Source organism: Symphodus melops (assembly GCF_947650265.1).
Source record: "Symphodus melops genome assembly, chromosome: 1".
In the NCBI taxonomy this organism is placed as follows: Eukaryota; Metazoa; Chordata; class Actinopteri; order Labriformes; family Labridae; genus Symphodus; species Symphodus melops.
The window spans coordinates 19,750,174-19,768,360 of NC_136691.1; the positions used below are offsets into that span (position 1 = coordinate 19,750,174).

The following is an 18,187-nucleotide window of genomic DNA, read 5'->3' on the forward strand; positions in this document are numbered from 1 at the left end:
GTCATTAGCTGAGTGTGTGTGTTGTGGTTTGCAGACAATGTGGCGATGAGACATAAAGCAGGTGTGCTGCTGTGGGGAAATGAGTATGAGAGCAGGGAGATGCATTGCTATGGCAACAGGCAACTTTAAACCCACAGCCCATTACATCTTATTCAGCTTAGGAAGCAGTTTATCTGCAGAGCAAACACAGATTTTAGAAGAGAGAAACAGAGGCAAAGATACAATTAAGACAGTTTTCATTTTATTGGTTATTCAGATAAGTAAGTAAATAAATAGGTTTAATATCAATTCTGAAATGAAGAAGTCTACACATGTTGGGTCTTTAAATTGCACAAAGAAATGTACAGATATATAGCAGCTCTATGAATATACTATAATATTACTGAAGATTAACAAGACTGTTACTTTTACTAGTATGTTAGTATGACAGGCTGATTTATGTTTATGATATGATCAGAAAACGACAGACTTCAGATTCAAAACTGTTGAATGTTCAAAGGCAAAGCATGTGACAGCCATGATTGTTAAGAAAGGAGCAACGTAGGCTATGTATGGGCCCATACAAGAGCGAAGGCTGCTGGTTCATGCCTACATATACATCTTTTTATATTTTCAATCTCTATTCAACATTTTTGTCATGGGCTCAATAAATCATTTGATTGGCAAGCTTTGTTTAATTTATTCAAAGATTCCTTTTTAAGGTCTGTGAAATCACCACAACTGAAGAAGTGTATTTTTTAAATAAATGCAGGAAAGGCTGGTTTTAATGGGCAATGAGGGTTAGGCCTTCACTATTTCACAATAAGGAAGAAAAAAGTATTCATTAAATATCTTACAACAGCGATGCAAACAATGCCAACAGTTAAACACAAAACACATTTTAACAAAGGTTTTACAAAAGTAAAACTTGTCTTTTTAAACGGTCGTATCAGAATAAAAACTTTTAAAGTGGAAGAATAGAAACATCACAGCCTCTCTACTCTTTTCGCTCTCCACTGAACACTGTTCCAGAAGGTTACTGAGTAAAATAAACACAGAAACGTTCATACAGTACCAACAGAGAGCATGGGACTGGTCCCCCAACTGTGTAAGCTTTAAACATCACCAGTGGTTTTAATCAATATTTAAGCACGATTTAAGTGTGGATCTCGTCTGTGTGCTTGTAAAGATGGAACCTCCAAATGTCCCGTTGGCTTTATAAGTGTGAAACAACACTGAGGTCCACTCTTTGATAGGCAGTTGAGAACACACACACACACACACACACACACACACACACGCACACACACACACAAACACACAACCCTGTTCCTGCAAAAAGTCATACACTGTAACATTTTACAAAAGTACATGTAAATATAGACCATTACAGGAAGAAAAATAACTTTGGAACACATAAACTCAGAGGAAATTAAACATTTGCACATTACGTCTGCACTGTTAGTGCCTCTACTTCCTCTGAGATAGAGTCGGTATAAACTTTTTCCATTCAACCCTGGCAGTTCATTATGACTTGAGTGCTTTGATGACTGCGGGGTAATTTAACTGATGTGAGGAAGCTCAATTTGATGAGTCATCTGTTCAGCAGAGACTGCGTTCAACAGCTCATTGCTGTTCAGAAGCTACAGCCCACGCTCATTCAAACGCTCGCCTCAGAGCAGCTCCACTCAGAATGTGAAGGCGTACACTACGCCCACAACCACTATGTTTCCGATTGTGGCAGTGATAGCAATCCAGAGCCAGATGGCATCCCTGGACATGGGCTGTGGTTCCTCTGGCTGGCTGTGAGCTGCCATGGAGGCTGCATGTACGCTGGCAGACGAGTTGAACAAAGAGTGGTCCGTGCTGTAGTCATCGTTGTGAGATGTGTCCATGAAGGCGCCAGTCATCATTGGGATCTATGAGGACAAAAAACAAAACTAACACTGTTCTCATAAGAACTTAAATTGTTCAACAGATGGGTTAATGAATGTATATAATATCAAATGTCTGCTCTGAAGTCATGTTTCTAAACACAAAAAGAGGTGAGGATTGATTTATCTCTAAAAAAAACATCTGCATGAAAATGAAGCTGACAATCAAAAATCAAATATACTATAGGTGTCCATGCGCAGAATAGTTGAAGTAATAACAGCAAGGTTACAGTATATAGTAAGGCTACTGAGTAAACTGTGGCTATAGAAACAGTTGTGACTATAGAGACTACAGAGACTACAGAGTACTGCAGGGATGACTCATTTTTGTAGGCCAACCCGGAAGTTAGCATCCCGCCGTTTCTGTCAATAAAAAGCCTATGGATTTTTACCACAGGTTTTTGGATTAAGATTATATATATATATATATATATATATATATATATATATATATATATATAGTTTCCATGTTCTGCGGGATGGCACTGAAATGTCAAATGTTACAGACACACTTTGTGAAAATGTAACCGGATGTGCTAAAATGTTAATTCATACCGATTACTGCAGCACTTTGGGAGAGCCATACATCACTTTATTGAAATCAACATAGATTTGAAATGTGCTACACATTGAAACTTCCGATTTGTGAAGTGAAGAAAGCTCCTGACTCGTTTCATAAAAGAGCCTCGGTTTGTTTATTGTCACCTTGGAGACTTCGGAGCACTTTGATTTTAATTCAGCCGCTTGTTTCTTTCATCAACAGCATTAAATGAGTTTCAATGATCGCCATTACGATTCATGAACACACATCGGTCACTGCCACACTATTAAACCTGAAGGTCAGTCTAAATTATTCATCCCAGTGAACACAGTCCGAAACAGTAACAAAAACAAACAAGCATCTCCTACCAAGGATTACTTCGCAGCCAAAACTCAGATTTTTACAGAGAACACATAATATCAAGTAGATATAACAGTGATACTTCTATAATAAAAGATTAAGCAGCCTAACAATAATAATATAATAACAATAATAATAAATTGGTCATATATATTTTCTAGATACTCAAAGATGTTTTGAGAAGGAAAAACAACCACTGAACAAAACAAACATCCTAAGAAAATAGCTGTGTTCTCTTTTCTTAGGCTGCCATGATGCTTCGGTTACAATTTTAAAAACATGTTAACTGAATTAATATAAAGCTTAATTAGACTTGCAACAAATTTAATTGCTGTGCCAAGAGATCGAGATTGAGAGAGGACCTTTCGGCTTCTTGCAACATAAAAAACTGGTGTTAAAAAAACCTTCCCTCTCAACTACTGTGGAGAGAGAAGACACAGCAAAATAACAAGAGAGCAGAATCACGTCACCTTCAGAGAATTAGAGAGAGAATGTCCACTCTCTGTCCACCCCTCTTGTGCAGCTTGCTTCTATCATAGCCGAAGCGTCTCACGGCTTCGTGTGTCCAGCTGCATGCTGCTGTGCTGAACTCTTTCAAATAACGGAATATCAAGTCAACTCAAAACACGAGGCGCACTCCTGGTGTTTGTGTTTGTTACTGTGTGCGTGCGTGGATAAATTAAGCAGATTAAAGTTGTTCGGTGCAAAAAACTGAATTCATTTACGGGGGAAAAAGTATTTTATATAAAAAACAAACTTGATATTGAAATATACCCAACAATAAGAGTAAAAAAGGTCTGCATTTCCTTTCTGAAAAGGAGTCTCCGATGACGCAAAAAAAAATCGTACTTTTCAATCATCTCAGACTGCTTCGGTTTAAGGGGTTAAAACTATGCCGCATTCCGGTTACTTCAGAACTGGGAACGCGGAGCAGGGAATGACTTAATGACAGTTGCAAGTCGGAAAAGCAACATGGACACCTCCAGGAGTACCTTTGTTTTGTTAGCTAATACCAGACGATTACGACACACTACGGGAAAGTTTCTGCACAAACACGGAATGACAGCACGTCAACAGAGAACTCGCACGATACTATCAAAGTGATTGATTTGATCACACAGAAAGAGGAACAAGTGGCTAATAAATGCTATATTTACAGCTTTAACAAACATTTGATGCACGTAGCAGTCATGTAAATACGACTGCAGGGGGCTGGGAACTCGGAATTTTCCACCTCCCAGGTCAACTACACTTCACTACTTTGCTAGTTTCTCTTGTCTTCGAACCACTGAAGCTACAGACCTATTACAGATTAATAGGTGGGACCTCACTGTCAAAAAATAAAAGCAACACCCACCATCCTGCTCGGAAGCTATGTTAACAGATTCATGTTTCAACAGGTGAGGTATCCCTTTAACTGTTTCTGCTGTCTCTCAATCATCCAGTACATACAAACATAACTTCTCTTTCTGTGTGACAAATTTGAATGTGACAGTTTCTCAGCAGCATTGACACTTTAAGAATGAAAAGTGTTTAAGACAAAATGATGGAACGACCTCTCCTGGGACATAGCAGGGACAGACGTCCTCTGTGCTTAAAAAGCTCTCTGTCTGTCTCTTGATGGTCTCATATGTACATATGGGCTCTGAGAGCATTTAACTGAGCAGATGTCCCACATGATGATGTTGCTATGGGCAACAAATTAGTCTAGTGTTGGATGGTGGTCATGGGGGGGTTTATTTGCTCCTCTGTGTGTCGCCTGTGGGGCCTGCACATGAGGAAACGACTCTGTAAGAGAGTCACAGAGTCTGCAGGTGTTGTTAGATCAGGCTCATCTAATTATTTTTATTTTTTTTGGAAAAACTGAAGGTCGAGAAGTCTGACATGGCACTCTTCTACCAGTATGATGGCTTCATATACGCCACGAGAAATACCCAAACTGTTTGTGAATAAAGATCATAAACATGCTGAACCAGAAAGTAAGAGACCTTATTGTTATGGACTGAATTACAAATGAACTAATATCATTTGTTTAACGAAAACACACAAATGCAAAACCGGTAAAAATGGTCTCCCAGTCCGAGAACAATGTCCTTTAAAAAACAAACAAAAGCCGGACTCTGGCTATGCCTTTCCTGAGCGTTTTTGTCTGGATGCTTTGTTGAACAGACAACAATGAGTGATCTGAAGAAATATAACATTTAGTTGCTTTCGTGCTGTCGTATCATGCTACACAATGTCATTGTTGGAAACATGATTATTTATTGCACTTTTTGACAAAAGGTTTAGTCACATCTGGACGTGAGCTGCGGTCTGGGTACATATTAAACTTCATGGAAACAGGCAATTAATAAGCAAATTTAATAAGAAACTGGGGAGGCCTGAGATGATACAGAAGAAACACAAACTGCAAGAGAGGAAATCTGGGCTGTAATCAAGGCCACCACAACCAAACAGTCTGAGAACTATCAAAGCTTTCATCCTCTGCCTGAACTCATCAGAAAACATTTCCTTCAAAGAGCAATTTTGCTGGAGATTAGAGCTCATTTTGTCTTAGCTGGAAACAAACTAAGAACAAAATCCTTCCACAAACTATCATTAAACACTCAGCACAAACACACTGCTGGAGGACCGTCAGCTTTAGCAGCTCTGACAGCGCATTGTAATTGCCGCCTCACATCTCAGCCTCTGTTCCCTGCATACACTGGGCTTAGAGGGGGATAGATTGTGTTCTTAACAGCGCTCAAACACAGTTGGGTTACTGCTCATATATGATGGGGCTGCAGCAGAGGTGAAAACCCATAAATACTGACGAGACCACGTCCAGCCTGTCAGAGCTGCAGGATCATGGGCAGAGAGGGAGAGTGACGAGAGCAGGGATACTACAAAGCTTCAACAAAAGCGGGTGTATGTTTCTGTTTCCCTAAAGTCTGTTTTTCTATATTTAATTATAAATGCAGGAAGTGACTAATCCTTATAAGGAATTCCTGTTATTTTATGCCAAAGGTCTCCGATCTCTGCAGAACAAACAGACCCAGTGATTAAAATGATTTATAAAAATGAAGAAAGGTGACCATCTGTGGCTCTTCAGTGGCAGCCATGACACGGCTACAAAACCACATCATATTTATAGAGGACAGAACCACTGTGAGATCCCAAATGGTTGGACACGGCCTAACTAGGCATAGCTTTTTTGCCACTGTCGTCTGGTTTTTGGGGGATTGGCTTATTATCAGACCCATCTGTTCGATCCGCATGGTTAATGCAATACCTTAGGAATCAGCTACTGAGTCAAGATAATATACTTCAGTGGTGAAAGGTGTTTGTTTTCAGCCAATAGAGCTTGCAAAGTGTGGGATGTGGGATCTCTACATGTCCAGTGGGAGAGTGAGAAAGGAGAAAGCAACAGGAACCAGGTAGCTTAAACAAGTGAGCCGAGTGCTCTGTGGACGAGAGACGCCATTCTGTTTGATGAAAGTTGTTGCTCTTTTTGTTTTATCATTTTATATCTCATCTCAATATCTCATGTGACCCTGAATTCACAATTGGATAGTGTAAATTAAGTCATATGTTATGTTATTAATTTGATTGAAAACACTGTTAAGGATTGCATGAAATTAATAAAAATAATTCTAAAAAAGAAAAAAGAAAGTTGTTTCTCTGTTAGATCGACATTTAACGACAATTGTGAGGTGGGAAAGTTACTGATTGTTGCTTTAATAGTATCATAATTTTATTTATCTGAAGAACGTTATCAATTATCAAGCAATGTATTGAGGCCTGCTTGTCAAGTGTGAACGCAGCACAGCACCATCAGCCCTTTTCACATTTCTAGACTTCAGTACAATGAAGTGCTTTTGCATGTGCACCAAACAACTGGAGACGGCAATGCTAGGTGAGTTGAGACGTATTTCTTGTCACAATGAAAGATTGAAAAAGAAAACGCCAACGACCAGAAAGAAGTATGAAGCTGCAAAATGGTCGCACATCGGCTCACTCTGGACTTCTTCTGGGAATTATAGTAGGGGGCTGTCTGGGGGAAAAAAATGAATAAATTAAGTTGCTTACATTTAAAAATGCATCTGACCCTGAAAATGTGGGGATATTTTTTGGAGATGTGTGCATAACTGAAAAAATAAAACACAGACTGTTAACACCTCCACAGGATTTTCTGCCTACAGGACTGGAGCAGACTGTAATGGCAGCAGAGTATCCCTGATAAACACATTTTATGACTGTGTATCTATTTTATTTTCCCGCCCAGCTCATAAGGTGAGACCTGCATGTCATTTCAGCCTGCTTAATGTGAGAAGATTGGTCACAGGGCTATCATTAATAAACGTGTTTGCAGAGAAATAAATGACTGGAGATAGCGTCATTACTGGAGCCTTCTCTTTAACCTTGAAGCCCTGTAATGAAGACGCTCTCCAGGTCAAACTCTTACTGCGCTGCTGCTGCTGATACTGCACTTACATGACGCATATTCTTAAACTCATTTGTGGTCAATTATTTTACAACACAGCAAAACCAGAGTCCTGCAATGAATACAAATCTCTGAGGGTGGTACAACAGCAGCACCAGGGACTTGAGATCAGTGGAGATGGATGGGTTATTCTAGCTGCAGAGGACCTTTGTAACAATTTTTTTAAGATTTATTTTTGGCTTTTTGTGCCTTTATTAGACGGACAGGACAACGGATAGAGACAGAAGCCAGGGAGAGAGAGTGGGGACTGACATGCAGGAAGGGAGCCACAGGCTGGAGTCGAACCCGGGCGTTGAGGACTATAGCCTCCATACATGGGGATTCACGCACTAACCCCTTTGCGCCACCAGCGGCCCCAAAATGTTAACAAATACAATTGAAATGTTTGTTGCTCTTTGTTAAACTCAAGCGTGTTGTACAAAGACAACCGAGGAATTGTGAAAGTAACAAAAACAAAACACAAACGGTTAATAACATCCATGAGCAAAAACATCACGGTAGAGCAAATGCATATTATTAATGGGATACTTTATCCATTTGCATTGAGGTTGTTGTTCGCTGCTCTTTCTCTGAGCTACAGCATGGCGGCAAGCAGACTTCTGCCTACAGGTGTGTGAGAAGAAGGAGCCTGGGTCGACTCGAGTGGAGAATTTTCAAGATGCTAATTCCTTCTAGAAGAAGTCTCGGAATCAGCTGAGGAAAAATTAATATGCAATATGTGCATGGATTAAAAGTAGGTTTTTGCCCCACATTTACTGACGGGCACCTTATTCTTTTCCAAACTATTGTTCCTGTTGTTTCATTTTACAACTCCAAAACACTTTTTTCCGATGTGTCCGACATCACGTGAATGCACACTAAAACCCTCTACTTCAGCGGGAGTGGCTTGTGGTGCTGTGCACTCTGGGAGTTGTTGTCTTTCATCTACATGAATTAAAACACTTCCTGCCCTTTCTCAGTCAAGAAGGCACCAACTTTAAAATGTATTTCACATTTCTACTACATATATGACCCAATGTCAATACAGATTCATGTTTCAACGGGTGCCAAAGAATGAGTTTACATTAGCCTAAAAAAAAAAGACCTGATTTGCTACTTCCTGACCACAACCTACCAAAGCTGTAGAACATCAACATTATCCAGTATGGAAATCAGACTTTCAACACAATAATCCAACCAATAAAAACACACAACAAGCAGCAAAGGTCAACAGTTAAGACTTCAATGACAGGAAGGTCATCCTGCATAATTGGTAGCTTTGAGTCATGTGAAAGGTAAGGAATGCAAAAGAGAGTTTCAGAATGTGGTGTCCACCTTTGAACACTCTTTTACATCTCTTCATGTTTACGTCACCAGGCAACTACAGAAAATAAGTGTTGGGGCACTTGTGAGTCTTATACAGCCCACAGACTTTATTTCAATCTCTAAAAACAGCAAAGTCTTCACCAGAACTTCCCTCCATTGGTGTTTACTCATTTTTCGAGGATAATTCTTCTCACTCCTTAAGTTTTGGGGGTGAGCTGCATTTGTGAACACAAACTAGACGCCTATTGTTTGTGTGCACAGCCCGAGACTATCTGCATGTGATTAGTACAATCTCGATTTCTGTTCTTCTCCGCTTGTTTGTGATGATGGGATTCTGTCCAACTTCAAATAACATTGATATCAAGGGAAATGTTGAGATCCTGAGATCCCCAGCCCCCCTCCCATTTAAGTCACCTGCTGTGAGGTGCATGTGTGAACATCCAGATCAGGAGGATATCAGGATCAGTCCTCCTGAAATGCTATAGAAATGTTGAGGAGTGCGTATGTAGAGACAGCTCATGTCTGGCATGATAGCAGATTAAACAAACCCAAACAAACGGATGTTTGGTGACACCTCGGCTATTCTGAAGCCTCCGCTCTCCTCCAGCATCACACCTCCACCCGTCTCCTCTCGCGTTCATGTGAAGGAGTTATCAATTTGAACGCACCATAACTAAGTGCAAGTTTAAAATTGTCCTTTGCTCGAGCTGCATTTGTCTGTGGTTTGTATTTTTGTGTAAGCAGACTAATGTTAGCACCCTTTGGTTAACTCATCACTTCATATTGTACATAAATTGAAACAGAATGACGGGGATCTAAACACACTTACTGTGATCCAAATTCAAATAAGCAGTGAGAAGACCGTGTTGTTCTTCTTGTCTTTGGTTTTGAAACAGCTATATAAGCAAAAAAATATGATGTACACAAGGCTGCGACACAAATACAGCTGGCGAGACTCACACTTCTCACTCATTGTAGGTAATCATTACTCAGAGACATTTACAGAGGATTTCTGCGGTATTTGTGTGCAAAATGTCACCCATTCTGCCTTTCATTTAGACTATGTAAATTACAGTTTAATCCAGATACTGGGGGGGGGGGGGGTGGTTATAATAGACATAAAATGAATCAAGGCTCTGTAATAAGATGTGTATCTCTAGCTGTAGTTTAGATGATGATGAAAAAGTTAAGTAAGGGATGAGGTGCCTTAAACATGCCATCAACTCTTTCTTGATGAAATGTTTGCAGGGATATAAAAACTAAAACTGAGCATATAACCTTGAAGCCTTTTAATGACGACAGCCCCAAGGTGAAGAGCTCTTTTTTTTTGACTGATATTTCACGAACATGACTCCAAATTATTTTATTAATTTGTGCTCAACTATGTCCAATCACAAACCCAGAGCCTTGCAATGTATGTGAATCCCCAAAGCAGCAAGTGGTTATTAAAAACTAGTGAGATAAATGGCGTAATTTTAGGTCATGCGTCATATTTAAAAAGGGTATTATTGTTTGGGGTGTACGTTTTTTTATGACAACATTAAGCAGGTGATGAGATACTGCAGCTCAGCTATGAACGATACACGTCAAATTTAATTATAGCTGCTTAATTAAGTCAAAAGAGACCTTCGTTCAGCTCAGGATGGAGTTGAAATGTAAACTTGCCGGACAATGTGGAGACAGTAAACTGAGCTCAAAATAAATATAAAAAATAAAAAAGATATACCGACCCATTTCACCACTTTTTTAAGTATTGCACTATTCCTGTGTCTTGGGTTTCAATTTTCTTTAGAGGTACAAATGGGGCTTAAAGTGGGGCTTTACCTGCGCTGCCATGAAAGAGAGGTCCATGGTGGCTGGTGTTGATGACAGTAATCCGGCGTCTGGTCCTCCTGAAACGGCGTCGACACACGTCTTACTTCCGCTGAAGAGGAGAAAGGCACCGACTGGAGGTAAAAGGATTCATCGTCCTCAACACGTGGAACAACGGAGACGGAGTGTGACAGTGTTTGTGTGAGTGTGTGTGTGTGTGTGTGTGTGGGGGGGGGGGGGGGGGGGGGGGGGGGGGGACGTTTACCGGAGGGACGGGAGGGGGGCTGGGATGGGATGGGGGGGCGTGCGTGGCAGCCGGAGTACCAGGAGAGAGAGATGATCATTTTAATTCAACATTTTTTAGTCGCAGAGGTGGAGATGAAGGCTTTTAAAACAGCAAGCAAGGCTGAGCATCTCTTTAACCTTGAAGCCTTTTAATGAAGACAGTCCCTGGTTAAAGCCTTATCTTTTTTTTCTACTGATATTTCACTAACATGACTCCATATTGTTTGATTAAGAGAATTTGTCTAATTTTAATTAAAAAATATCTAGTTATGCCTATTGCAAGTCGAATTCATTAGCAAATCCAGAAAATCATATTACAAGCAACAAGTCATGGATTGTCTGTAAACACAGTAGTGGCCCTGGAGGTAAATTGCACAAATATGTTATGATTGCAAAGCATCATAAATGCCAAATAAATTTTAAGAAATGCAGAAACATTTAATGTATGGCAAATACATTTCAAAATGCTTGTTGAAACATTAACATATTTCACCTGCAAAAAAAGCAAAACAATAACAAAATGCTTTAGTCATATCCTTTCCATCATTTTATTTGTTTTGCTTAAGTTGATTTTTTTGGCAGTAAGGGAAATGCTATTGATGTTCCATTACATATTTGTGTATTGTATGTATCTGATATCTGGTGACACGGTTTTTGCAAGTATGATTTGTTTGTTTTGTGCTGCCGACCTTCAGGGCTAGCTCATAAAAAGTGTCAAATGAACAAGTAACATTACTTACTAAGGTACTTAAATCTACAGAAGGAGATGTATGGCAGCCATATGTCTCACTCTCTACCTCTACAGTACTTATCATTGTTATTGATAAAATGACAGAAGGTAGCTCCTCTCAGAAACCATGTTACATCACTCTCTACATGTCATTTCACCTCAGGGATCCCAGGAGTTCATTCTTCAGTAGAAAGAACCAAATGACATCCAACTGCACCAAGTTCTTCTTATGGGTAAACCAGCTCGACAACAAACCTGAGTCTTATTCTGGTGACAGAGTGAGTGTGGCCTGTTTTAATGTCCCCCCTCGTTCCTGACAAATAAACAACAACAAGAGGGTAATAAAGTGAGTAAAGGATTGTTAATAGTCATGTAAATGAACAGAGAAATGCTTTAGTCATTTAGACAGCATTGTTATGGCTGTGTAATTGGATTTTCTTCTAATGATCCATATCTGTCATGCATATTGAAGCAGACCAGTTCTGGGGATCATATGTGCTGTATTGTAATAAGGGCATGTATTTCACACACAGAGGTAATCCATTAAGTCCTCTGTGTTCAGACACCCTCAGACCAGCAGCTGATAAACGTACGAGTCAGTGTGATGAATGATTGTTTGTTGAACGGGTAAATCTTTAATGTACAGCAGCCTATTTCCAGAGTCCCACTGCAGCTTTAAACGCCTACACATGGAGGGGACACACACATATCTGCACACACATACCAACTAATGTATGAATATATGACCACAGGTTGAGAGATGCAATTAATCAAAATGTGTTTTTTTGTTTAATTTTACCCAGTCTCTACTCAACTCTGTCATAGATAAAAACATGCAGCTTAAAGTGCTTCACATAAAAACAGACAGAAAAGAACATAAATTGAAAGTCATAATTAGGCCCTGAGATTTTAAGCCGAAAACAGCAATCTTTTGTCACGTTTTGACTGTTGGACAATATAGTTTTGAGTTCCTGAAAACGCAAACTTCTATAAACCATTCTGTCTCATCATGTAACATGGAAATTCCTCTAAAAATGGCAACATTTTGCATATTCATTATGCATGTGTGAGGAGACTAAAACAACTAGGGCAGACTCCTGAGTTTTTTTTTTTTGAAAATATCAACTGTTTGACAATTTCATTTTTGTAAAAAAAACACAACAGCTTTAAAATTGCTCATTTGTAATCCACAGACTATTTAAACATGGCATGTTTTGTGCTTGTCCTTTATAATCGCAGTTGCGCAGGAAGTGGCGATTCTTTAAAACCAATCAACGGACTACAGTGCATCTAGCTCCACCCTTTCGGGTCAGGTTGGTACACTTGGCACCCCAACAAAAGGGTTGCAAAAAAGTAGAATGGTACAGATTGGTTATTTTGGGACCATTCACAACTGTGACTAATTTCAAACTTTTGCCTGAAACATCTATTATATCGCACTCTCCAAAAACCACCAGACTCCATTGACAAAAAGAGTCATTTATCACGAAAAACCACAGGGTGCATGTGTACTGCTGCCTTAGTCTACATCGGGAATTGAGCCCACAACCCTACAGTTCCTAACCCAAGTCCTTACAGACTGAACTACTGCTGCACATTGCTAAAATTGATAAAACATCTGTATCACACACTAACACAAACAAATACCTGAGTGAGCTCAGAAACAATCAATAATCCCATGGTCTGTATGGTCAAAATGACCCTTTTTGTCAATGGAGTCTGCCGGTTTTTGAGGCGAGTGATACAACAGCTGTCCTTTCTCTGTAACAAAAAGGTCTAAACCTCAGGCGTGTTAGAACAGCAAACTGGGCCTGTCAAGGACAAAAGCAAGAACCTTTAGAGGACAGATTTCGACGATGTAAAAGCACAACAGTCTTCATCACTGCTGCAGGCTAAAGACATCTACTGAAACAAAACTCGTGTTCATGTTTGAAAGAATTGGACCCCAATGTATGCAAACATAAGACCCAGGAATACCAACATTGGAATTCCTTTTCAAACATGACCGTCACAAGCGTATAGTTCTTCTCGAGCTGATCACGTCCCAGATTGTACCTAGAATTAGACAAACGAGATGGAGGGATGAGGAAGGAGGTGGAATGGATGAGAGGAAAGGAAGGGAGGGTGGGTCATGGAAGAACTGAGACAAAGGGTGTAGAGTGTGGTGGGTTAGTATAAGTCGGCTTGTCGGGTGATTGGAGGTGTAGTTTGGTTGTGGTCCTGCTCTCAAACCTTAGTCAATATAAATGAACTGGTACATGGACTTGGCTTTTCTAGTCTTCTGTCTACTCAAAGCACTTTTATACCGCAGGTCATGCCTACACATTCTCATGCTGATGACCATCAGAAGAGACTAATCCCATTCATATACATCGATATGTTGCAGAACAACTTATAGCAAATTAAGGTTAAATGTCTTGGCCTAATACACATTGGACACGAAGCTGCAGGAGCTGGGGATCAAAACCCCCGACCTTCTGTTTCAGAGACGACTGACGCTTCCAAATGAGCCACAGCTGCTGTGTTGACGTGTCTCCACTCAAATTCCTGTTTTGTGTGGATATATAACGTGCCAAGCATGGAAGCAGATGATTAAAAACAGAAAAGAAAGACGTTCAAATTCAAATTGGAAGAAACAGGACCTCACAATTTCCTGACTCAAGGGTTTGACACAAACCCAACCCCAGGGAGTGTTACTGTCCGGTCTCAGGGAACATGTAAAGCTTTTCTGACCTTTTCAAAGACATGATGTTATTCTAAAGTATGATGTGTGTTGTCCTCAGTGGAGGTCCAAACCTGCTGCAGCCAGCTGATGTCACAACCAGGCTGTCGTCTCTGAGGAATAATCTGTGATGAGCTGTCAGAGTTTGATCCTTCAGACACAGCTGTCAAATTCTGATGGATCTTTTCTTCCTGATGTGTCTTCAAGCTACTTGATATCCCCGATTACGATACAGTGCCTCACTTATTGGTTTTCCTCCAACTTCTGTCAGCACTGCAAGATATCATCGAGAAGAAAATCGAGCCTGTGTGCACTGTTGTGACCACCTTACCTTATTTATGTTTTTAACATTTATTTAACAAGGAAGCCCCCCCAAAAACATGAACAAAACAAATTGTTAAAATGAAAACAATTTTAAAGAAAGTTATGGAAAGAACAGCGGCTTTTCACGAAAACAACCACGTGCACCTGCCGTCATCTTCTTCATGACAGCGTTTAGTTTGTTTAGAGATATCAGTGTGCCTTACTGTAGCTCTTTCTGGAGTTGATTTCAAGCTGAAACTGTTTTATAACAGGAAGTGTTCAATGAAGTGAAGAAACTAATTTGACACACTACCCCCTTTTTTTATTGGTATGTATTGGGAGTCGGAAACTGATGTCCCCAAGGCCAAAGCCCCCACGCCAGGTGAACTATCTGACCCACAAGAATGTTATTGCAACATTTAATTCTTTATTTTTTAAAAAGACAGAATGTGCAACATTTTATACATAAATAAAGAGAATTCAAGTACATGTTGCTCTGAGTCCTGACTGTTGGCATTGAGTGAGAAGTGTGAGTCCCACTGGTTGTCTTGTTTTCAGCGCTGTGTTCACATCATGTTTACGTGGGCGGGGCAGTGTTGTGTATAAAGCTGTTAAAGTCAAGGACTAGAGATAGGAAGACTAACATAGTCTGCTCACTGCTTATTTAAATGTCACGTGAATGTTTTCAGATCGTGGTCATTCCTTGTCAGTTGGTGTGCAATATGAAGCTATGAGCTAACTAAAGAGCGCTAACGTTAGCATGCTAACAACAATGCAGGCCACAAGCTCGAATGCAAATTCGAGTGGAGAGAGGTTGGCGGTGTGTCCCTGGAGGAGAGCAAAGGCTTCAGAATAATGGTGGTGTTTGTTTTGGTTTCATGCTGGTCGACGTCCACTCGATTAAAAAGTCGCACAGAACACACAACTCTGGAATCGTGTGTGAGCAGCGCACAAACATCACCAGAATCACCTTTAGCCTTTCGTCTACAAAAGAAGCTCAAGACTGTGCGCAGTATTTTTAAACCCTTTCTGTACAGTTTGGCTACAGAATAGACATTTTACGAGAACAGAGAGAGGGCTACTCCGCTACACCGACAGTGACGTTTGAGACCTCACTGAGCGTGCAGATTTGCAAACTGTGTGGATAAATTACCTATACAACCCCGTGTATGGATTTAACAAAATCTAACACAAATATATCACGCTATATTTTTGTGTTTTTTAATGAATATGTGAACAAGCTTATGAGTTAACTCATCAAGTTAAACCCAAATACAGAGACTGATTTTCAAAGTCTTTGTAGTCATGGTTTTGTCTCTATCACACCTCCACACACTGATTTATAAACCTCATCATTTCCGGGAATGGAGGTAGCTTCATCTGAATTCTCCTGTCCCCTGTGAGACCTTCCTCTGATAGCATCCATTATCTCCTGTTGTTTCAGAGCTGCTCCTCCTGTCGGGATAAGCAGCCTAATTGTTAGATTTGCATAAAGCAGTATAAATGGACGACCCAAGCAGAAAAACGTCTCCGTGCATTTGCATCCAAATTGGATCAGCGGCCCCGACTTAGACTCGTGTTTATCCCCTTTTTCTCCTCCTCCACCTCGCTGTCATCACGCTCCCCTTTAGCTGGTTATTGTTATGTAAAAGTTTGCCATTAAAAAACGTGTGGCGCCGGTAAAGGAGCTATACATCACTTTGAGAGTATTAAAAGGCAGACAGCAGCATTTCTCTCGGTTGTGCCTGAACTGTGGGTGAGATCATGTTCTTCCTCTCCATCACTGATACACGGTCAATCATCCAATGGACGGAGACTTTTTTTTAGCCCTGCAGTCTTAAATTCATTCCTTCACTTTATAATATATGCTCTAAAGTGTTTCTTCACTGCACTAACCAACGAGGAGACGAGCCCGGGTTATTCTACAGAATGTGGTCAGAAAAGGAAAACGCAGAGGAGATTGTAGATTATTGTTGTCAGAAGCTCTGCTGCCCCTCTGAGGGAACAAAAGAACAGACTTCTCCCCACCCTGACATCAGACATTGTTAACATTACTGCCCACAGAACACTGATTATTGATCCAGACACATTCAGAAATACAAAGAAAGGTTTGTAGACTTTCATTCCGCAGCAGTGCAACTCCTAAATTCAACCAGATTTGTGGATTCAAAGACTCACATGGAACGCTGCACGACCTCCCAACAGAACGCCAAAGATTATGTCCACTGAGTGTTTTATTCTGAGCTCCAGCTACTTTTTTTCAATTGTTTTCAAAGAGGTGAGAGTATTTGCAAGCAGTACAAGATATTTCCTGTGTTTCTGTCCTCTACAGATTATGTCTCGTCCTGTTCGTATCAGGAAAACGATCTTCACTATAAAACTAACGGTTAAAAGCAATGGAGCCTGTGTCGTTTATACAGAGGCCTTTGTCAACAGACTGTTGTCATAGAGACAGGACGGACGAGCAGTGCTTTTCTTCTCAGCAAACATGCAAGTGCTCCTTCACGCACAGTCCCCTAAAAAAATGTCAGGTGGACACGGCCTAACATGTTTTCGTTTGTTTCTGCCCTCTACAACATGCTCCAGAACGTAAGAGATGACCAATGAGAGCACAGTGTTCTGCATGCACAAAAGTCCCTGAATATGAAGGATATTCATTTTACAGCAACAATAATAAGTCAACACTATTCAGTCTTTCCTCCCATAAACACCCCAGCAACATCATAGGATCCTGTGCTTCCTGTTTCCTGGACATCAGGTGTAGAGCACTGGGCCTCAGACACCTCCACAGCCTCTTCCTCCAGCAGCAGCTCCCCCTGGTGGTGGACCGGTAGTATCACCTCTTGTACCGGCTCCCTCTGTGTCTGACCTCTCTCAAATTATCACAGCTGTATTTTTGGTCCTGTGCTGCAGATTCAGGTGGAAGTTAAGATCTAGGATGACACTTTGTGTGCATTACTAACATTTAACTCAACTGTATTTACAATGTGAGAGTGAGACTGTTCCATAGTCTGCATTCATTAAAGACACTTTAAATAGCATGGGAGGTTTTAACTGACTATCTGCTGGTATGACATTTAACATATCAACAGTTGAACCTATTGACTGTTCCATGAAGATAATTTGAGATCTTTAAAAGAAGAAACTATTTCAACATGTAAATATTTAATAAACGTTGAAAACTCTGTTTAAACCTTGTCAACTGTTTCTTCATAGCCTCACTCCAGTGTATGAATAATCCTTGTGTTAGAAGCTCACAGTATCATTTATCACAGAGGGGTGTGTGAGAGGATGAGACCACCTCTACAAGAACAACATGGGACAATTATTTGTTAAAGTGCTTTGAGCTGAAAGAGAGATTATGGACATGGAGACTCGAGGAAATGAAACACAGGAAGGTATGATAGAGTATCCACACACGCGCCTATAGACGATTAAGGCTGTCAATCTTGATGCCACAGAGCCCCTCCCCCTCTGTAGGTCAAAGTCACCTTCAGATGAAAAAAAAACTGAGAACGAGGAACCAGTTACATTTGTGAGCTTGTGTTTGACTTGTGTGTGTGCGCAGTTTCTCTCCTGTTTAGATTTTTTTTTTCGGACCTCATCCTGGCCAATCACAACCATGATCAACAACAGGACGTGTGAAATTAGGAGATCATGAGGCATGTTTGCTGTTGATGTTCTTTTCGTCCAGGGGGCAAAAATGCCACTTCAGATTCACCATTTCTATCTA

The 18,187-nt window shown here is 40.4% G+C and overlaps 1 protein-coding gene across 1 annotated transcript; it reads right to left on the bottom strand.

Annotated features, from left to right (window-relative positions):
• Positions 1-249: 249 nt before the first annotated feature.
• Positions 250-10,623, bottom strand: LOC306824535 (uncharacterized protein C14orf132). Its single transcript, XM_079344712.1, has 2 exons — positions 10,427-10,623; positions 250-1,898 (listed from the first exon to the last, which is right to left on the bottom strand). Exons 1-2 carry the CDS (start codon positions 10,451-10,453, stop codon positions 1,668-1,670), a joined length of 258 nt encoding a protein of 85 aa, XP_079200838.1. The 5' UTR covers positions 10,454-10,623; the 3' UTR covers positions 250-1,667.
• Positions 10,624-18,187: the final 7,564 nt, after the last annotated feature.